The following is a 22,306-nucleotide window of genomic DNA, read 5'->3' as shown; positions in this document are numbered from 1 at the left end:
TCAGTTTGATATTTGCAATAATCGCACTATGGAATGAAACCTAAGTTTAATCCTATTTGAGATTGATCAAATTCTATTATCCGGGACCCATTGATAGAAGAAATGCACCGGAAACCATTTTCCACGTTGAACTGGCCCTCTCACAAATTGCTCGAGGTGTTTGTCATAATCGGTAAGAGATTCATTATCAATTCGGCAACGCAATTATCTCTTTCTGTTTTAACGTGCAGCTATTCGATCCCGTAACTTCAGTCGTAATCCCAAACATGAATACTCTTGCGAGTTTCAAGCGAAGTCCATCCGATTCTACCTCAAATTTCGGAGTTATTCCAGCAAAAATGCCGACTCCACTCCGGCAGAGATCACCTATGTCATCTAAGCAGTTTGTAAGCCCGAGTAGTATTGATCCAGATCCATTTTATCTGCTTAAAGACTCAGTAACTTCCGCATCAGGTGAGCTTGTTGTGTTTACATTCAGCTATTGACAAGCAGTCCCACATACTGCAAATCATGTTATAAATTTACAGCCGCAACAGAGCTAAGCTGGCTGTCTGAATGTATCGACAATCTAACATCAGAGTGAATCAAACATCAGAGTGAATCGAATATCACTGTCACGTTACCCGAAATGTGTAAGGAAGGCGAGCATGTTTGTCATGAATAAACACATTAGGGGAAAATGAATACTAACGGGCTTGGAAGATGAGTGTCGGCAACGTCCAACTGAGTGTCGGTGAATATCAAACTTTTGTAACGTTAACGTTAGACATTTTACACTCACTACACTACGCTACAGCTACAGCAATAGTGCTACAGAATATGCCGTGATCAAAACAGTGAAATTTAAACTGGTAATGGTGTCCTGGTGTACATGTATGGTTTAGACTTCTATCTATATAAATATAAACCAAAAAATGCAGAATCTAGTAGGGTCTAGATCTATCTCATGTCGCATGATTAATATTACCGCCACCTTCACTAACTTGGCTAGTCTTGAGTGAATAAAAACCTTAAAAACCAGAAATTGGTATACACTGTAGTTCTTTCTTGAAATGAGTGATAATTTGCTTGCATGTAGTCAGGACTGCTTGTCCATCAAACAATAAGTTGTGCCAAAGAAACAATTAAACATCTGATAATGTTAATTGAAATGCATGACATCAAGATCCCACTGTACGCACCATCTTATCTAGTTCTCTGTGCTATGATACCTAATTTAATTTCAGGTTCAACTGAAGTCACTGGAGAGACCCACATGATAAGCCACTATGGGCTAGAACACAGCTTCAACAAGTTCTCTACTAAGAAACTCAAAGACCAACTCAGTGCATTCTTGCCACACCTACCAGGTAAGAAGTACATGTACATCTAGTTTAATAATAAATACATTTGGTACCACACACTAATCCTCATCACCACAATACAATAAAACTTCACCATTTATTCATTGATATATGCCTGATCTAGGCACCAGAAACCAATCATGGGTAATTAAGAATAAAGTCAACACTCACTGTGCTTTTTCACTATTACTTGTCTAATTTGTTGCCACAATCAGTGACTTTTTTTTTCTTCAGTAATCTCAAATACTTGTACCCTGAAATTGACTTTCAAATGACATAAATTATGAAATCCACTTACCCTGTACATAGTGGCAGTTATACCTGCAGCACAATGAACTTTATGTGGAAATAACATAGTTTACAAGGGAGTAAGTGAGTGGATATGTTTAGACTGTAACCAAATGCCCTTAATCCCCCACCCCCCACCCCCCCCCCCCCCCAAAAAAAAAGAAGAAGAAGAAGAAGAAGAAGAAGAAGAGTAAAGTAAAATAATAGTCGTATGAAAAGTGAACCATTGTATTCAAATGTTTGGTCAACAATGCTTTGATTCCAGGAAATATAGACACAGTGAGCTCTCAGGACAACAGCAGTCTGCAGGCGGTGATTGAGAAGCCGCCCATTACTAAGGAGATCACCCATCTCAGTGCCTCTGCCCTCCAGGGCTTCAAGCTGCACCCCGGATCAGTAAGTATTACCCTGTCTCCATCTTGTTGCTACCTAAAAGGTGACAATTTTCACCATTCCGTAGTTTTAAGCAAAAGTCTTACGTGCAGGAAATAGCAACACAGACAGGGCCAAACTATAAAAAGAAATAGAGACATATGATATTAGTTACATTTAAAAACTCGTGTATTTTCTAAAACTCTTGGCCGGGGTTGGTGCTGGTATCGTTAGCGCTGAAATATGTCAAATTTAGTTCCACACATAGGTATTAGAGCATGTTTGTGCCGTGCATTTTGTGCATGCATTGTACTGAATACATGTGAAATCAGGTATCAGTAACAAGGAAGCAAATGGCTGGGTCCTAACCTCTTCTCCCTGCAGTTGTGTGATCAGCAAAAAGAAGAAGAAGAAGAAGAAAAAAAAAAGAAGTCGGGTGATACAATGGAGAGTATGCTCAAACATGACCTAGTCTATGACAAGTCCAGCACACATTATGCCCATTTGGTTATATTTGTTCATTCCATCACATCAATGTTCTCTCTTGTCTCTTTGCCTGTCTGCACAGATCCCGGACCAATACAAGCTCCTCCATCATCAGCCCCCAAAGAAACTCAAACACAAGAAGCACAAACGAGATCACAGGATACCAGAGCTCAATGAGCCCATGAGTGCTGGTAAGGCTGGAGAATCTCTCTGTCTCTCTTGGGGGGCTCCAAATTTGGGTCCAACTTTCGCACTTTCATCTTCTGTTCATCTTTCTGGGCTTGGACCCCTGAAATTAGAGAATCTTTAAAAAGTTGTCTACTATAAAACCAGAAATACTTTAGTAAACACAGTGTACTTTAGTGAATGAACCTACTCGTTTGTTTTGTATGATGGCCCCTTTGAGGCTGGGACATGCAAATTGGGGGCCAGTTTCATAATTCCACATTTGATTTTCTTTTAGAAAATGCATGGTCAAATATTCTACAAAGTTGGCAGGTATTTTTGCCAGTGTGATAGAATATGCGAATGGACACCATGCCCTCCCAGAAACCCCCCCAAAGCTCGCCCAAATTTGCTGTGTTCTTATTGGGTAACAGTCTGCAAGAGTGTGTGGAAGGTGAGCTTGTGATATTCAGGTGAGCAGGAGACCCCCGGGTCTCTTGTTTGAGTTGGGTCTCTGTGTAAGCACTGAATGAGGTACTTTTCATGGATAGAACTGCATGCGCTGCGTTCAGTTGGTGCATAGGCCAGGGTGACTGGCCCAAGGTATGGTCTGTGGAGGTTTGAGGGCTTGGGATGTTTGAAGCAGAGTGGTGGTGTTGTTGTTCTATTTTTATAATGCTATTGTTTAGCAGCTTGACCAGGAAGTAAGTTGTACTTCACAATTTAAACATGCAAGGGAGTTTTGTACTCCATCAGTTGTAAATGATTCCAATAAAGCATAAGGATATGATGCACATGGCAATCCTTCAATAACAAACAGACAGGCAGATAGAGAAATGGACAGAGAGATAAAAAGAGAGATAGATGAAGAGATAGAGCAATACAGATAGAATAGAGAGATAGAGAAATAAATAGATAGATAGATAGATAGATAGAGAGATAGATAGATAGATAGATAGATAGAGGCAGATAGAGACAGATGGGTAGAGAAAGATAGATAGAATAGATAAATATATGGATAGATAAATAGAGAGAGAGCAAGAAGGAGATAAAGAAGTAGAATTTTCTCACTGTTGCAGTAAACTAGACAAACAGTAGTAAACATGACAAAAAAACCCAGAAATGAAAAAGTTCGTGCGGCATTGAGTAGACGGTCATCGTGGTGCGTCTTCCATCTCTCATTTTGTCTCAATCATTTCATTTACAGGAGCTGAAGCGGGAGGTGACAGCGGTCATGAAAAGAAGCACAAGAAGACCAAGAAGCACGGAGACCAGGATGGAGAGAAGAAGAAGAGGGACAAGAAGAAAAAGAAGAAGAAGGTATGATCGTCTCACTGATTTCTGACCTTTGACCTCCCAGTACATTGCCTGGTAGGGATTGCAGTGAAATCAAAATGAAAACACGAAATTAAGTTGGGCATTCAAGTCAACCCTCTTTCATTAGAGAGGGACAGCTCTTGGCGAGTTTTTCTCTCATTTGAAAAGCTACGATTTTAGTCTGATTAGCATGATTAAAGGTTGTATATCTCCTTTGCAAATGTCATGAAATTTTGAATATCTCCTAACATTGCATATGGAATCTCAGAGTAATACACCTTATACTAGTAGTTTAAAAAAAAAGAAATTAAAAACAACCCCATTTCACTTGAGAATGTGCTCCCCTTTTGTATCAAGAATATGAATGGTTTGATTTTTTTTTTGGTCCAACTATATTACTTGGAAATCTATAGTATTTTTCCCCCTCCATCATAAAAATGTTTCCAGTTTTATCTTTCTCAGGAGAGGTCTGTAGTACCTGCCTCTACAATATACCAGCATATGAAAGGATTCTAATATCCAGGGTTGTAAATGGGATGCACAAGCTTTAATATTTGACAGAGAGGCATGAAATGCTTTGCAAGATGTATTCTAGAAACCAAAGTTGTATGTGTTTATGTTTCTTTTTCTTTTAAGATATTATTTTCTTGGTAGCCCAGGTTATTTTTCTTTCATCACCTATAATAGGAAAGCTGAAATTGTTCTGTATGAGCAGCTTTCACTTTTCACTCTCTCTGTACAATGTATCTCTCCCTCCCCCCCCCCCCCTCCCTGCCTCATCATGGTGTCACACAGACTCGTCAAATCCCCATGCATCCTGGCATGCAGACGCCACAAGAGGGCAGCGGACCAGGCAGGCCATGATCTGGAGTCTGGATGGAGTGGTAGGAGCAATGGTGCGAAAAAATCTCCCAGACTTTTTACAGAGGAAAAAAAAAATGTACAGAGGAACATTGTGACCTTACAACCTTACAACTGTTGTCTACTGTGGACAGTTCCATGTGCAGCTTAGCATTAGATTACGGGGATATATATGTATATCAAGGATGTGTTGTTTCTGAGTTTGCTATGCTGGTGCTTGTACCTAAGACCTACCGGTATATCTCCGCAAGTGACACCATCTACAAGGCTGAAAGGCATTATATGAAAAGTCTTTGAGCTTTGCATTGAGAGGAGATGAGCAAGACAGGAGACAGCAGTGCATTTTCTTTCTTTTTTTTGGGTGGATTATACCCCTTTTAAGGTCTACAATGTATTAACATGATGATAATGGATTTCCTAGGGACTGTAGACATGATTATTTCTGTAGTTTGTGTTTTTGTTTTTTGCTTTTTTAATGAAAGCTGTACCCCTGATAGTATAATTTCGTTAGTTGAGAATGATAGGACATTAAGTTGCCACTTAAGCCATTGTGTTCGAGGCACCTTAAAGCCCTTATCATTGTTAACCGAAGTTTTGTGGTCATTTCTTGGGAACGTGCACATTTAGGATACTGTCAGAAGTGAGGTCTGTGACCTATTCAGTGAATGAATTCTCGGCACTTGCAGAATTTATGCTGTTCATGTTACTGAAAGATTTTACCCACAGTATCAATTACCATTTTCAAGGTGACAAGGTGACAAGGTTTTGACTGTAACTGTCATGTTCCAAGAGACTGCAGTAAAACATTGGTTACTCTGTCATGAAAGAGTCAAGATGAAAAAGCAAGCAGAAAAGGTGAATTTTATTTCATCCTTTTTGTCAGACACTGCAAGTCATGTCGGATATGTGTGTTTGGTGATGTAAAAGTTATTTATTAGTCTAAAACACAGGTATTCACACAACTTCAATCAAGAAGACATGGGTTGTTAGTAGCAAAAGAAAAATTCAATAGATATGAAAATACCTCTTTGTGACAAACTCTACTTTTCTTAACAATGATTAAAAGTATAATGCAGAGAAGCTGATTTGATTTTTGATAACAGCATCCATATACATATTTCCAAATTGCCAATGCCTAATGCCTAATTTTGTTCACTTGGAGATTACAAGCATGTGGAATATTTTAGAATGTCTTGTTAGAGAAATGAGCTGATATGCATTTAGTGCTCAGATATATATGAGATGGTTTTGCAAATCTTATTGTTGCAGCAATGAATCAAAATACATTATTGAGAGTCAAAGGAGAACAGAGACTGGTAGTGTTGGAAGTCATGCTGTTACAGAAATCAGTAAGATACTTATATGAATTCAGGGAGAATGAGAATGATTAAAGATAGCATGAATATGTGTATAGTGAAGCCTTTGAGTACATGTCATGAGAATAAATGCATCTATAGTCATTAATTTCAGACAAGATTGTGAAGAGATGACTGTTACTGGAAAATGTTCTGAAGTATTGCCATCCTTGTTGATAAGTCTAGTCTGCAGTTTTAAAGAAAACTGTGAAAACTCATGAGCTTTGTTTAAGAATATGTACATCTGTCTTGAATATGTACATCTGTTTATGCAAGGTTGAGTTGTTGTTTTGATTTTGAAAGGGCAACGTACTTTCTGCAGCCCAGTTCTGCAGATTTGTTTTGATGCCTGTCCACGAATATGTACATCTTTCCACGTCCCCAATTCACCATTAAGATGACAGCAGTAGAAAAAGGATTCATCACAAGAGGCGTAGATTCCTCCCATTGTAAATACTTTGTAGTATGTCATACTTTGGAGATCAGTGCATGCACAAAACTTAAGTCTCGGTTGCATGTGTGTATGATCTTGTATGCACACTATAGTGGCCATGAATGAGTGAATACTGGATGACCACAACAGTTTACGGACATTGCTTGACAGTCAAGCATTTGCACAGTGAGCATGAAAATTACAATGAGAGGAGTTCATTTAGAGCTGGGAGAGTAGTTTATTAAAACAAACAGTAAGGACTAAGCCCCAAGGTTGCAGATTACCCAGGAAGACTTCAGTTCTGAGTGTTTGTACTATGCATGTAGTGATGTTTTAAGCCCAAGCCATGAGAAGCCAACAGGACAGCCAGTAAAAAACCTGCAGTGGTAGCATTTGCTTTCCAAATGCCATTGCGATATCAGGTGATGATGATGATGATGTGACATATTACCGTGCTATGTAGCAAGTGCCAGCCTGCTGGACACTGCCCTGGTCAAGGACCGGATGGAGATATGTCCAGCTTCTCTCTTACCTCCAACTGCTTTTCCACTTTGCGAACCCATTCTCTTCATCTACCTTGTGACATTGAAAACTAAATATTAACTGTTCATTGATATGTGTGAGATGTAGTAAAGGTGCAGTGGACAGTTTAAATGTTGCTCCCTCCAAAAAGGTGCCAAAATGTAAGCATTTGTTTGAACACCTGCAAACACTGTGTCTGTACATTTACCTTGCCTTGCACTCATTCTGCAACATTGTCTGTGAAAGGATCAACTTTCATTCTGCCTACAAGGCATTGCAATTATTGTTATTTTGTTTGTTTGTTTGTTTGTTTGTTTTTAGTTGTGTATGGATTCATTTTACTTGACCCCTATACAGAAAGCAGTTTAATGCTCATAAGCAAGAACCCACTTTGGTACAAAGGCGTTAAAGCTATTGTGAAGAACTTGTGGAAAACAGCCCTCTTACAACAAGGATATGTATGGTGAGGATGAAGGTACCTTTGGTGAATGAATGATGATTTATCTTCTGTCCATCATCATTCTCAATGTCAATGGCAATATGCAGTAAGGGCAATGCTGGATATTTTTGAATATGATATTATACAACAGTGGTCATTGGTCAAATTAGCTGCCATGTATATCACAAATTTTTGGCTGTTGCTGCTGATCACAGGTTGTATTAATACTAGAGTTTTGTGACCATAATGTAAAGTCTCAGGACGAATTAACCACAGCATCATTTGTGTCCATGGCATACAAGGGAAAGATCAGATCTTTTGGGGAAATATATTTACGCAAGGTTGACTGTATTTATATCAAGATAGACGTCAAAGATGTATGAACAGAATTATGTACTGTACATTTTGTGAGATTTAAGAATGCATGTATGTAAAGTCAGTGGAAACATGCAAAATTTGTTTCATTAAAAATGTCTCGTCTTCATAAAGTAATCACAGAATCTTGCTGCTTTCTCTTGGAGTCTTCCAACAGTTCCTTTATACAAACCCAACATGTACTTTTAATAAAACTGTGACAATACATCTACAGAGACTCCAACCGAAAGTACCTTCTGATCTGGAGATTCTCCTGCTTGAAACCCCTAGCAAACGGGAGACTCAAAGTTGATGTGTGCGAAGCGCGAAATTCCCAGGGTTCTAGATGCTCTCTGGTGCTATCTAAGACTTATTTTTTTAACATACGATAGAAATATGTAAGAAATCATTTCCAACGGAAGACAAAGAGCCAGGGCGGGAGAAATTAAATCTCAAACGGGAGAACGGGAGATTTTGCAAAAATGGGTTTTCGGCGGGAGATCTCCTGTCGAAAACGGCAGAGTTGGAGCTCTGCATCTACAAGTGATTCAGATAACCCAATTTTGTCCATCTTTCAATCTTAACCATTGCTAAATTGCATTTTCACCCAACTTCTACAAAGTATCCAAAGATCATATTTGAATGAAAAGATGTTCTAAAAAGTGGCACACTGTAATTATTGCTTTATACATATGTGTTTGTGTTCTTACTATACAGTATTTTGTGTATATGGCTTGCAAGGGAGTGTGTACAAATTAATGATCTACACCATGGGGATTCTTAATCTATAAGTCTAAAAATCACAAAAATCTGTCTTTTGTATTGTTGGTACCAGGTACATCAACTATTTCATGATTGCCATTTTTTTTTTTTTTGGGGGGGGGGGAGGATTGGGAAGGTTTTCAGGTAAGTTACACTGACAGATCGTAAATTAAAATACAGAGCAATGGTGATCAACATACACATTTTGTCTTCATTACTAAAGTACAGATGTACCACATTTCTACAGATTGTTTCCACAATTGCAGTTACCATAGTACACAATGTGCAATGTATCAACTAAAATGCCAACAGCTGTTCATATGTTCACAGATGTTCCCGTACAATTGGTAATCACGAAGTGTTCTACAAAATGGGGCGTAGAATCCACAAAACCCAAACGTAGCTGAACATCTGACAAAAGATTGAGTGATTCCACTTTCAGCAATTACAATGTCTACCTCCATACTCATTTCCACTTCATCTATAGGTGTGATAATCTTATCCAAGTACATTGTACTAAAGTTTGAGTAGTTTTCAGTGTAAATTGTAAGCAGGTCTGGGAGAGGGGGATTCCCCAACAAGAAGGCAATATGAGACTTGGAGACTGTTTTCATTCATTTATCTTTTATTTCATCCATCTATTCGAGGGAAAATTCCCACATACATACATGTATATTTAGTTTGTGGCTCTCTTTGTATGCCTGAGATACTCTGACAAGTCAATACAAGATGTCTACATGGTACGTGTGCAAAAGCATTTTCAGCTAACCCATGTATTCCAGACACATTGACATGAAATGGCCCATGAGATAATGCAGATGTTGTGCTTCAAGTTTTTGACACTATGTTCCCAGTATGCCCACTTACAGTCAGCATAAATTCAAATTAGATTTCACTTATATGACAATAACAAAAAAGAAACCAAAATCTGCATACATTTAATAATCATAATTTATGGAAATTATAACTAGAATTACAATTGGTCTGCAATCACTTTTTTTCCCCCTGGAGACTCGCCTGCAAAATTTTTTACATCAGTGTGAGCTAATTCCATAGAATGGAGAAATTTTGTGTCAAGCATAGTTTGTCACTTTTATATCCACACAAACTTGATCAAGAAATTGAAGGGGGTGCATTATGAGGGGAGAGCATTCTGCATGGGTGGTCTTTTAAACAATGCACCCTACACAGGTGGTTTGTGCATATTACCCAACAGTCATATTTGAATGTTATGTGCAAACTGGTGGTGGTAATGGGGGGGGGGGGGGGGGGGGGGAGAGTGGCAATGCAAAGGCCTGAAAACAAATATCCATGGGGAGTCAATTACTAGTAGCACTTACATCTTACTCATTTTTAATGACCTTATGTTTCAAATAATCTTCTCAACAGTACAATCGGCAGCATAAGACAAAAGAAAAGTGCTTGGGGAGATATTGGCACATAAGGGAACTCTGGAATGTTACATTACAAACATACACACCTAGAATTTGTTAAGTGAGTATCAGAATTATGTTGTAATTACATTTTTTATTTTTTTTTTATTTTTTTATTTTTTATTTTTTTTTTGGGGGGGGGGGAGGTAGTGGAAGAAAGCTTCATTGTACTCGTTTATGACGACTTACATAAAGACTTTAGAATTGACCAACATGCAAAAGAGCATAATTTACCTAGGTCTGCTTAACTTAATACCAGTCTGAATTTACAGCACAAGATGTGTGCACGAAATGCAGCATACAAACAGAACACATGAGGTACGACTACTACTTGATTGATTGCAAAGTGAATGATTGTGCCTCAAGAGCATGACAAAGGTACCATGACCATATAGATGCCAGTGAAAATGGTTTCATAGCATAGAGTCAGGCTTCATCCCTTGCCAACAATAACACGGCTCATGACAGATTTACAACCCGATCAATGATAGATAGACTCTCTTTGTCAGCAGAAGTGTCATACAATTTATAGACTTAACCCTGAGCATCAAGACTTGATATCTCCCACACTCTGCTAAAAACGTTTCTCCACTCTATCCCATGGTTTGCATTGCAAACATGTTCTGCAGCCATACTGGTACTTTTCACAATTTCCATACAACTTACTTGCAGCATTATTGAATTCAAAAGGAGCTATCATGTGAAGTTTTCATCAGCTACAGTGCAAACCCATTATACACCTCAAGGGGGGAAAAAAATGAAGGGGAGAATGCATTTCTTTCATCAGCATCAATTTCTGACATTCTTTCCTCCTTAAAATTAGACTTGGGATCACAAAAGCTCAGAATGACTTAAATATAAGCGTTACAGAATTACCAGCATCTACTCGTTCAACTCGTCTAAACACACATATAAATCTACGTAAGAAATACAGATGACGCTTAAGGCATTCAACAATCTTATACTGAATACTCCAGTCTAACCACTAGACTCGGACATAATTTCAGTTAAGTACTTTTTTGTTAAACATACAAAACCTAGGTTTGCAAGTCAAACATCTGAAGCCATGAATTGTTGTCATTATATAACACTAATAAAACAGATCCATAGCCAGTTGCTGCAACTCAAGAAAATAGAATCAAATCTACAAGAAAAGAAAAAAAAAATTGCAAGAAAAAGGATAGAAGGTAGAACACCAAAACTTGAATAAGTTGAAAATAATATCATGCCCAGGGAATACAGAAGCCTCTGCCTGGAAAGAGCATTCCAGTGGGAAAATAGACGAGTTTAAACAAATACATTTACTACTGTAACTGTATTTCACATGTTGTGCCGGACAGAAATGGTGTGGATTATCCTTCTCAAGCACGGTCCTGGACCAAAAACATGCAATTTCTAGTATATCACCAGATCCTGTCCTATATGTCTAGTATATACATACATCCACTTAAACAGACAGGCGATCAATCCTGAGGATTCGCTAAAATTGGCAGCTTTGACTTGCAGGGACTGTGCAGGCTTCATTGTTAAGACGGTGAGGTATGGTTGCCATGGAAACCCCTATGAGGATGTCACCTTGTCTGCGGGCATAAAGCCCACGTCACCAAGGAACTTGAGCGAGACACGCCCACTGGGTCGTAACGAGAGCCACGTAAGACTGCCATGGTTTAGACTAATTCTTAGCCAGGCCTCGGGTGGAAACTGCATGGCTCTGTCAAAGAAAAATAAAAACAAAGACAAATTTTTTTTTGATAAAATACAAATCTAATTAAAATCAATATCAAGAGAAAACAGACACAAAGATAGATCCAAAACTTTTCATTCCAGTGACTTGCAAAAACATTCTGAAAAGGGGTAAAGGAAAATGTGTTTAGTTCCTTTACAATTTATGCATACTATCCCAAGGCCTGCATACTTAGCATCACAAATGACTAATAAGGTGACAAAACCTAAAAAATTGTACGTGGACAGGTGTCAGTGAATAAGGACATGTAAAGAGCTACAATCCCACACAGCTAATCTGAAAGACTTGGATATCTTGAGCCGCGACTCACCTGCAGACGAAGTATCTGATGACATTGGCGTGGCAGACGATGATCTCGTAGCTGTCTTTGACCTGCTCGGGGTCGGCACGGTGGAAGTACTTTCTGAAGGCCGCCTCGATGCGGGCCCCGTCCTCAAAGAACTGCTGAAGAGGGGCCAAGGCATGTCATCAAGAAGATGTACACGGGACCAGTGTTAGGAATGAAGGTGCACACGAGAAGAGAAAGGTGCAAAGAGTAAAGTCAGCACACATCTGCTGAAGGGTGTTAGAGACCAAAAATAGCAGCTATGGGCAGTAAAAATGATTCAGCCAGGATACTAGGGTACAGTGCACTCCTGTTATAACGAAATGCTCGGGACCGGTAGTTTTCTTTCGTTATTATGAAATTTCGTTATAACCGAACAAATACAATATAACGAAAACAAGCAAACCACGCATATATCATATAATGTTTGTTGAATACTCATCATACACTTAAAAGAGAACATAAAGTTTTTTTTTTGTATTTTCAGACCCGTATAGAAAATGACAATTCGCTATGCCAACTGTTTGTTTTTTAAACAAAAGTTTGTTACTTCGAAGGCTCCTTATTCCGAAGTTTTGCCATTCCCGGGATTCCGAAGGTTTGTTCATTTGAAGCTACGCTCTTCCGAGGATTCGTTATTCCGAAAGTTCATAATTTAGATATTAATATATTGTTCTTTTTCTGAAGGTTCATTGCTCGGAAAATGAAATGATGTTCATCATTCGAAGGTTTGTAAATCATAAAATAAGAAAAGTTCACTTTTCCGAAGGTTCGTTGTTCCGAAGGTTTTTCGATCCAAACATGAAAATAAAAGGTCCGTTATTCCGAAGGTTTGTTTATCACAAAAATGAGGAAGGTTAGTTATTTCGAAGTTTTGGTTATCCTTTAATGATGGTTATAAGGTTTGCAATTCCTAAATTTTGTTAGTGGAGTCACCTTTTTCACTTTTGGATTAGCGAAATCTTTTTTAATGTTCCGATTAATGAACGTTTGAAATTCCTATATCACTCGGATTAACGAACCGTCGTAATAAGAACCCTATTTCATTGTCGGATTAACGAACCTTATGAACAACGAACCTTTGGTATAACGTCAACATGTTCGTAATAACAAAACCCTATTTCATTTCAGAACTAACGGACATTGAGGTGTATCAGAACTTGTTTTGTTGTTGTTGTTGTTGTTTTTTTTGTTTTTGTAATAAGAGCCTTCGGAACAATAAAACGAACCTAATTCAATTTCAGATTATTGTATTACAATAACGCAAGTTACGGAGCAACCACACAGCACAGATTTAATTGAATCGTTCGTCCATAGACGCAGGAAATGCTTGTTCCGCTCCGCATTTACGAAAGCGATCCCAATTTCGTTATAACAGAGCGCATTTCTTTTGTTTTTCTTTGTCGGTGGTGCTCGGAAAAGACTTTGTTATATCAAAAATTTCGCTAGACTTATGTGGCAATAATTTCGGGACCAGAATTTTACTTCGTTATAACGAAATTTTGTTATAACCATGTTCGTTATAACGGGAGTGCACTGTATTTGTCTGTTCTAAGAAAAGCGGAAACTTGCCACCTAGGATGAGTATGGTGCTTGGTGGTCCCATTGCTTCACTGGACAAGCAGGAAAACTAACTTTGCAGGCATTTCTCTGCAGTTTTTAAGATTAGTAAATTTTGTGTGTTGGGTTGCAGAGTGAGTGAGTGAGTGTGTGTGCGTGTGTGTGTGTGTGTGTATGTGTGTGTGTGTGTGTGTGTGTGTGTGTATGAATGTGACAGTGTGTCTGCATTTGATGATTAATAAAGCCAGCAACCCATAAATAAAGAGCATAGTAAAGACTGGTTTCTGAAAGTCCCGGTTGATATTCATAGAGAAGAGGAAGGGAGGATAGCTAGCTAGCTGTAGTGGAGGAATGCCACAATCATGGAAGGTGGCCTTCATTCACAAAATATCAAGGAAGTGTGGAGAAGAAGTAATGATACATGTATACTGAATAATCAAATAAGGATTCACAACATTATTTCAAGCTCATAGCTAATCCGATCAACTTCGGTCACTACACTCACTGATCTCAAGTTAGGTGGAGGAGGTCTTTGGTATTCAGAAAACATCAAGAAGGTACCATAAAAATTTTAAAATGTTTTTAAGCCCGTAAAAATAGACTTTCATTACTTCATTCATTCAAATTTGATGCAATGTGTCAAACAGAATTTGTTTTTCTGAAACTGAGATTGCTAAAAACATATGAATGCACTCTACAATACACCTAAAATCATAATCATTGATGGTGTACAAAATTCTGCATTTATAATTGCAGGGGGAAAAAAACACATCAAATTTCAATTTTGTTTCTATCCTATCAACTCTACCTACATGAAAAGGGGCTGTGAAATAGTGGCTCTATGAAAATAGATACAAAAAAAAAGAATGATTGATAATGTTAAAACTCCCCATTGAAATAAAACAGAGAGGCAATAATTACAATTCAAGAGAATTGCAAGCTCTGAGGAAAACACTTGCGTCTGAATATCTAAATGAAACTTGCGACTACAAAAAATAGTCCAACACTTTAAACAAGAATACAGGTATGTTTCTAACAGGTGGCCAAAAGGCAGTGACAGTACATTACCCTGACTTCAGGCTTCCAGTGACCCACAGGAGGCTCAGGTGGGATGGGGGCACCCTCCCTGAGCAGGTCACACTCCATGCGGGGGATCTCTGGTGGTAACTGGGCCTGGATTAGGTCGGCCGTCTCCTTGGCCCGGGCCATGGTGGAGCTGACCAATACGGTGTAGGGGTGGCCCAGTTCCTTCAGCCTCTTTCCCGTCAGCTCGGCCTGCTCCCGGCCTTGAGATATCATTGAAGAAGGGAATGGGTGTAGAATTGGGCATTGTAGCTATATACAAAGCATATACAGAGCATAATCTTCTCTTATTTTTATCCAGCTCTGTCTTTCTGTGACTATCACTGCCATCAAGAACTACTGAAGTATGATACAACAACAAATCGTTAGCACAACCATTATTCTATACATGCTTCTGAGGAGTGAATATAATATTGTTGCCAGGTAATTGTTTTAGTTTTGCTACCATGCAACCCAGAACTTCAAATGGTAAAGCGTGGTGTTGACTGCAGAACAATTAAAATATGACATCCGTTCAAAGGAAAGTGTGAAACTTCATAGAATCACTCCTCGAAGCTAAGACAGAAGAATGACTGTTAAGTCAAATCAAGGCATGCTAATATTTACAGCAATTGAATGGTTTACAGTTCATGATCATCTCTCACTCAGTGATACAGGGCTTACCACATTCAAACATCAAAATCAATAAGGTTCCAAAGTGCCCCATGGAGATACATGTACTTGGGTGTCGCATAGACACGCATTTCAGCAAGCAACAGTAAAGGATTTCCAAGTTATCAGGGATGTTTTTAAATTCTTTGTTCAGGATGTGAGGAAGCAGCTACTTTTAAGGAAGCATCCTGTAGATTCTGGGAGACTTGGCATTTCTGAATCATGTAAAATGTATTGTTTTGAAGAAAATTTGACTGGCATACAACAGATAGCATAATCTTCACAACTGAATTTGATGGATGTAGAAGAAGATAATATGAGGAAAGATGAAGAAAAAAGAATGCAGAAAAAGGAGAAGAGAAAGAAGAAGAGGGAGGACAAGAATGAGAGAAGAATATGAAGAAGAAGCTGACAAACCTAAGGCAGTAAGTATCCGAGCTTCATCTGTGGCACCCTGCAAGTTGTACTGTCCGTGTCTGATGAGAATCAAGTGTCTTGTTGCTGTAGCCTTCACACCTTCTAGCTTGCTCTCCTGGCTGCCCTTGGAATCTACCTCAGTCTTTGATGGTTGCGTCAAACTCTCTGGCTCCCTCCTGAATATAAGACAACAAGTGAAAGAAAAGCAAAGGAAAAGAGAGAAAAAAAAATTAAGGAAAGAGATTTCGAGATGATAGAAAATAAAAGGGAGAAAATGAAACATGTTCTCAAATCCTTGCTGATTACTGATGTAATTTCATCAAGAAAAGATCAAACAATACACATAATATACAGTCAGGGCTCAGTCAATATCGTGTCCACCTGCCTCCAGTAGATCCAAAGGACCCGGGTTTGATTCCCCAAGTCTAAATGAGCAACGTTGTGTGTTATCATACCATTCCTTCTAGCATCAAATAATTAGGAAAAACAATCTGTCTAAAAGTTAGCCTGTCCAGACAAAAGTGCTTGATCGCGACACCTGATTTGTGTACAGCGACATGCAGGGTCAGGGCTTTTTGTGTAGTAATGCAAAAGTGTGCTTTTATCGAGTGTTTATGCTTTAAAATGTGAAATTGTGTTTTGGAAAGTGTGTACTTTAAGTGAAATGATTAGACATTAGATGTAATGTTAGCTTTACCTCTTCTCTTGAGTTTTGTCCTGCCTTAGAAGTTTCCTAGTTTAGATGAAATCTTGCACAACTCCATCATGCCTTTAGTATTGTTATTGCCGAAATAAAAAAATACATCATTAAATGCTAAAATATTTTGACCACTCTGGTTTGACATTTTGATGCTCATAGTCATATCATCACCTCTGCTCCCTGCTCATGATCTTACCTATCCCAGTTGGCGTCCCATTTGACACTAGGCGAATGATTAGTCGTCCAAGCAGCCAGAACTGCAGGGAGGAATCCATTCTTATTCTCGTGCGAGTAGCAGACGGCTACAGCTCCGGCAGTGGCGCTACTCGTAACGCCAATAACTACTTTCAGAAGTCGGTAGCTTTGTTGAAAAGAAGGCATTATTATTTGGCAACTTATTCTGAGTGTTATCACAACAATATATATAATTAACAGTGCCTACTTTCAACTTGAGAATGTGTTTTTTCCGGGCACTCGCCAACGCGAATAACGTTTCAACAAACCGGAAGCTCAGTGCGCGCGGAGACACGAATAGACTTGCTAAGAGACACTTCAAGAAATACAAAATGTTTGTGCTTGGTAAATTCAAGCAAAGGGAAATTACGGGTTAATACAAAACAAAGAAACGACTGGATTTAGATATATGGCTTCTCATCTCACTGTCCCACATGTGTCGCAATTGCGAATCGTGTACTCGTATCTCAGTCGTTGAAATCATACTTACATTTTCCATTTTGGTATCTTTGACAATAGTTGAGCATGGTAGATGCATCTGTGATTGAAGAGTTACTTCCATTTTTATCACCGGCGACAAGGCAAGACGTCAGAAATACGGCGCTCCAGCACGTCGTCGGTACAACTGCGACTCGGGATGGACGTGAAGCGCTCGGCACCCACATTGTTCCTTGCGCCGAAGCTCTCGGGGAGCTCATCCGTGCTAGTGGCAGTGAAGGGATAGGCGACCCTCACGTGAAACAGTGCTATCACGCGCTAGTCAACCTGACGTCTGAGGACACTTTCGCGGAGAAGCTCGCCAGGGATCTCACTTTCATTCCTTATCTCTTGCAGACTGTCGTTGATCCTTCAAGTCAATACGCTCAGCCGGCATGCATGATACTCAGCAACCTAACTCGAACCTTGACCGGATCGAAAAGAGTTTTGTCAATTTTGGAAAGTGAGAACGAGTCACAACAGGTGGGGATGAATAAACTCATAGAAGCATTCTGCTTGCAAGGATACAACAAGAAAAATTCGTGTCTCGATTTTGTAGGTCCCCTACTAGCAAACTTAACACAACTCAGTGAAGCCAGGACATTTGTATTGGATCGGAACCGCTGCACTGTTCAGAGACTGCTGCCATACACTCAGTACATCAAATCCGAGGTCAGACGGAGAGGCGTGGTGACTGCTCTGAAAAATTGCTGCTTTGATATTGGTATGGCACAGTACAGTGCACTCCCGTTACAACGAACACGGTTATAACGAAATTTCGTTATAACGAAGTAAATCTTCTGGTCCCAAAATTATCACCATTATCTATGGTACAAAATTCGCTTATTATCTATGGTACAAAATTCGCTTATAACGAACACGGTTATAGCGAAATTTCCGTTATAACGAAGTCTTTTCCGAGCACCACAGACAAAGAAAAACAAAAGAAATGTGCTCCGTTATAATGAAATGCGAATTGCTTTCGAAAATACGTAGCGGAACAAGCATATCATATAGCATCTCTGCATGGGTTAACGTTTTAACACACCACTGTGTGTTCGCTCCTTGTGTCACGCACAGTTTCTGAGAGGAACTTTCGTTTATTATTTTAATACAGTTATCCCATCACATTTCACATAGCTTTCCAGTGTATGATGAGTATTCAGCAAACATAAATTATGATATTATGCACGTGGCTTCCTTGTTTTCGTTATATATTGTATTTGTTCGGTTATAACGAAATTTCGTTATAACGAAAGAAAACTGCCGGTCCCGAGCATTTCGTTATAACGGGAGTGCACTGTAATTGAACAGTTTTTTTCATGTGTTCTCTTGAGATTCCTGTGATTTTTTGAATACCTGTAATGGTTTAATATAACATTGATTGAGTCATGTTTAAAATGTTTGATTATCATCATTAATTGCCTCTTATTTGCACTGTCGAATAGTTGACATAGAAAACTAATTGTCAGTTATTGTGTCTAATGTATTTTCTGCAGCATCTCATGAATGGTTGCTAGGAGACCAGGTGGACATCCTACCACATCTTCTCCTCCCACTGGCTGGGCCAGAGGAACTCAGTGAAGAGGACATGGAAGGGATGCCCGATGACCTCCAGTATCTCGAGAGGGACAAACAGAGGGAGGAGGATCCTGAGATCAGGATCATGCTCCTAGAAGCTGTGTATCAGGTGATCTGAGTCATGTGATATGCTAGATCTGTGATCCATGTGCCTCTCAATTTTCTCCAAAACAGGTGTATTGTAGCTGAGGCTTGCTAAAATGTCATACGTGTATCATGCTGGTTTGCATGTTGACCGTTTGCCTCGATAAAGAAACTGTTGGCCTGGACAACTTTTACAGAATTTGAGAACTCATTCAAAAGGGATATAGATTTGATGCCCTGCATTGAAGATTTATTCCTATGTGTTGGACAAATCTAAGGAAGTTGTGAGGCATCATACCAAATTTAAGAATTATAAATGTAAGTAGAATTGTGTTTCAATGTATTTATTTATTACTTTAAATAAAACTGAATTGATAGACAAAAAAGAAATTATTCTATGGCATTTCTTTATTCCCTTTGAGTGTCATTTATATTTGATATTTCCCTCTTGGCACTTTACTAGTCCATATCTATGTGCTGGTGTGCATGTGAGTATATAACCACATCTGTGTTTATGTGAGTATTCAAGCAGATGTGCATGGATGCAAAGTAAACACATGCATGCATATCTACCTCTGTCAGTACCATCAGTCTGCCTATTTCTGGCTAGATGTCAATGTATAGCCTATTAACATTTATTTTGGTCTTTGTCAATTTGCAAATATCTAATGGAACTCCTGTCTTTTTTCACAACAGTTATGCGCAACGGCAATTGGGCGGCAGATAGTGAAAGAAAAGAGGACCTATGTGATCTTCCGTGAATTCATGAAGTGGGAGAAGGACCCCAAAGTTGAGGCCCTCTGCCGCAAGGTGATTGACGTACTGATTATGGACGACCCAGAGCCCGGGATGGAGAACCTGAATGAGGTCGAGATACCAGAAAAGGTCAAAGTTCAGCTTGAAAAAGGAGATCAAGAGGAGGACTGAGTGAATAAGACAGGGTTTTGAGCAGGGGCCATGGAACATTCTTTTAGTGGGGGGGGGGGGGGGGGGGGGGGGGAGCTTGGCGCATTCTCCACTCACAGCATCCTTTCCGAGCTCTGTCACCTCTCTTTAAGTCTTCTGGCCTCATAAGCTTTCTGTCACAAGAGCCCCAGCCTAATGTAAGCAGCCATCATAGGAGAAACTCATAAGAGTCTTGTCTATATACACCCACTGACCTTACCATGAGAAACTTGATTTGTTATTATTTTTTTTCTTGTAACACTTTCACATCTTTTTAGCCGAGTGTGATGTGTTTGGGTGTTTTGAATTGTACAATGTTTGACATTGTCACAACATCACCATAAAGCCCATAGCTAGCACCATGCAGCTTGTGTCTTGTGTCTAATGCAATGTACTTGCATTGCTACTTGCTTTGGTACACTGGGCTATGTTCCCATGACCATTGCAAATTATGTTTTTTTTAGTTCGTAGCATTGTTGTAAATCTAACAGATTTATATTTATCCAGTGTCAAAAATATCATTGCAACATTGTTTAGTAAACTCAACCTTCTGCTCGACACTACCCCAAGAGCTCAGTTATGTTGCTGTGGCCTACCATTGTATTTCTCTAATTCCATCTTTAAAAGTGCTTCAGTGCTCAATACAGTTTCAATTGTCTTGTCCATTGTGTGGGGTTATGCACGAAACAGACCTTTACAAATCTCTAATCTCACCACTGCATCCCTGAAGTGCCCTCTTGCCAACCCGTCGACGGTCCTGCCCAGCCTCGTCAAAATCTTGGTAGGCAAGTTGAAATGAATTGAATTGAATTGAAAAGTGCCCTCAATTCCCGCATACTCTGCCTCAGTTTCTGCAAAGCCTCCTTGGCCTCCTTCATCTCGTCCATAGCTCAGCCAAGGTTATCTCTGCTTTGTGGGCAGTTCCAACTGTTGCTTCAGCCCACTGAATGAGCTGGGGACAAGTCGGCTTTCTCCCCGTTTGTTTTACACGTACCAATATTCCCCTGGCAGCTAAATATTTAAGGGCCTCATCATTGGACCATGGGTTCATGCCTGCACATGCCTCAGAGTTAGTCAAGTAGTTGAAAATACAATAGGTCCTCTGCCATCATAGCAATGTGGTGTCATCTGCAATGTTTCTTTGCTTCTGTCACAGAGCTTGAACTGCTGTTTATCCCATAGGTCCTAACTGCACCACTGTGTACAGTACTAATTTTTTGAGTTTTCTCTGTTCGCAACCAAGTCGAACTCTATTATTTGAAGTTACTCTGCTTCTGGACCGCAGCATACCTTAACTGGATGTTTCTGCTCGTATGCCATTGAAGCTTCTGCCACAGTCCCTGCTATGTTTGGCCCAGAAGGCCAATCTACATATTTAATTGATCACAGGTTTTCTGATTTCCCATAATGTTGCCACAATATGCACCTCTGACAATCTTTGCAGAGACTGATAGCTAATACATTACAGAAATCCAGTGGAATTAACCAATTTCGGTGCAAAATATATACAGTATGATTTTACATGTATACTGCAATATCTCAAATTTCAGTTTACAAATGCAGTATCCAGAAAAACAGATTACATACATGTGTATTTCTAAATTCTATATACAGTGTAGTACTTTATTAAAATGGTTGAATTACTGGAATACAAACTGTCTTGTAGAGTATGTAAGTCAAGTAATAAATGTTGTGTTGATCACATGAAAATGCTTTGCCCTGGTTTTATTATGTCATCTCTATATTGTATGTGGAATATGCGCAGAGTTCCAGGTACATGTATTAAAACAATTTGATAGAAGACAGAGAAAATACAGTACATGCATTGAGCGCTATAGAGGGCGCCCATACATGTTGGCTGGTTTGGAAGGTGTTGGCATTACTAACTTTCCCAATCCTTATGTCCAAAGCTCATTGATTTATATGTGTGTGGCCGAGACTTGTGTATGTGTGTGTCGTCGATAAGTGTATGCTATTTGTCATCGGGGGGGCTTTCTCAAAAAGTGGATTTTGTTCCCTTCTTTGTTCATGTCTCAAAGCGTGTCAGAGGGCGTTCGACTGGGAGACGGCATTGACATTGCAGATCATCACGAAGTATTTCTTGATATTAGGGGTGTTCAAGCATCTTAAAGAAATAGAAGTAACTGAATTGAAAACAAAAATACATTGAAATCTTTGACAGGTTCAACGGAAAGTTTATTGGTACATGTGTATGTATGTGTGTAGGGTGGGGGAAGGGGTGTTAGGGATAGTGTTCATTACCTTGATGGGGAAAATCTTTGGGCCGAATCCTCGGAAAGTCATTGGTTTTGTTGTACTTTTTATTTGTTCATTTCATTTAAATCTTATTAAATTTAATTCAAGATTTTCATGAA

At 39.2% G+C, this 22,306-nt stretch overlaps 3 protein-coding genes across 3 annotated transcripts; 2 read left to right on the top strand and 1 right to left on the bottom strand.

The window, feature by feature from the left end:
* The first annotated feature begins 271 nt into the window (after positions 1-271).
* On the top strand, positions 272-4,898 carry LOC139735161 (mediator of RNA polymerase II transcription subunit 19-like). Its single transcript, XM_071645922.1, has 6 exons — positions 272-453; positions 1,227-1,349; positions 1,897-2,027; positions 2,572-2,680; positions 3,862-3,974; positions 4,767-4,898. Exons 1-6 carry the CDS (start codon positions 339-341, stop codon positions 4,833-4,835), a joined length of 660 nt encoding a protein of 219 aa, XP_071502023.1. The 5' UTR covers positions 272-338; the 3' UTR covers positions 4,836-4,898.
* Positions 4,899-10,394: 5,496 nt separating this feature from the next.
* LOC139735160 (serine/threonine-protein phosphatase PGAM5, mitochondrial-like) lies at positions 10,395-17,066 on the bottom strand. The gene is made up of 5 exons (XM_071645921.1): positions 16,807-17,066; positions 15,911-16,086; positions 14,828-15,045; positions 12,185-12,318; positions 10,395-11,841 (listed from the first exon to the last, which is right to left on the bottom strand). The coding sequence occupies exons 1-5, from the start codon at positions 16,989-16,991 to the stop codon at positions 11,691-11,693; spliced, it is 864 nt and encodes a 287-aa protein (XP_071502022.1). The 5' UTR covers positions 16,992-17,066; the 3' UTR covers positions 10,395-11,690.
* Positions 17,067-17,340: 274 nt separating this feature from the next.
* LOC139735159 (protein HGH1 homolog) lies at positions 17,341-19,913 on the top strand. The gene is made up of 3 exons (XM_071645920.1): positions 17,341-18,045; positions 18,821-19,011; positions 19,683-19,913. Exons 1-3 carry the CDS (start codon positions 17,370-17,372, stop codon positions 19,911-19,913), a joined length of 1,098 nt encoding a protein of 365 aa, XP_071502021.1. The 5' UTR covers positions 17,341-17,369.
* The last annotated feature ends 2,393 nt before the right edge of the window (positions 19,914-22,306 follow it).

The sequence above is a fragment of the Diadema antillarum genome, unplaced genomic scaffold, assembly GCF_040938485.1.
Source record: "Diadema antillarum isolate AM-2024a unplaced genomic scaffold, OU_Dant_1.0 seq00000565_RagTag, whole genome shotgun sequence".
Classification (NCBI taxonomy): domain Eukaryota; kingdom Metazoa; phylum Echinodermata; class Echinoidea; order Diadematoida; family Diadematidae; genus Diadema; species Diadema antillarum.
Note: the sequence above shows the minus strand (reverse complement) of the source record. Positions and strands in the feature narration are given on the sequence as shown.

Coding starts and splice junctions, on each gene's coding strand:
- LOC139735161 (XM_071645922.1), top strand. CDS start 339: ATGCCGACTCCACTCCGGCAGAGATCACCTATGTCATCTAAGCAGTTT. Junction 2,028..2,571: donor TCAAGCTGCACCCCGGATCA/GTAAGTATTACC, acceptor CTGTCTGCACAG/ATCCCGGACCAATACAAGCT. Junction 2,681..3,861: donor CAATGAGCCCATGAGTGCTG/GTAAGGCTGGAG, acceptor TTTCATTTACAG/GAGCTGAAGCGGGAGGTGAC.
- LOC139735160 (XM_071645921.1), bottom strand. CDS start 16,991: ATGCCTTCTTTTCAACAAAGCTACCGACTTCTGAAAGTAGTTATTGGC. Junction 15,046..15,910: donor TCGGATACTTACTGCCTTAG/GTTTGTCAGCTT, acceptor TGATATCTCAAG/GCCGGGAGCAGGCCGAGCTG. Junction 11,842..12,184: donor ATCAGATACTTCGTCTGCAG/GTGAGTCGCGGC, acceptor TTTCTTTGACAG/AGCCATGCAGTTTCCACCCG.
- LOC139735159 (XM_071645920.1), top strand. CDS start 17,370: ATGGTAGATGCATCTGTGATTGAAGAGTTACTTCCATTTTTATCACCG. Junction 18,046..18,820: donor AAATTGCTGCTTTGATATTG/GTATGGCACAGT, acceptor TATTTTCTGCAG/CATCTCATGAATGGTTGCTA. Junction 19,012..19,682: donor TCCTAGAAGCTGTGTATCAG/GTGATCTGAGTC, acceptor TTTTCACAACAG/TTATGCGCAACGGCAATTGG.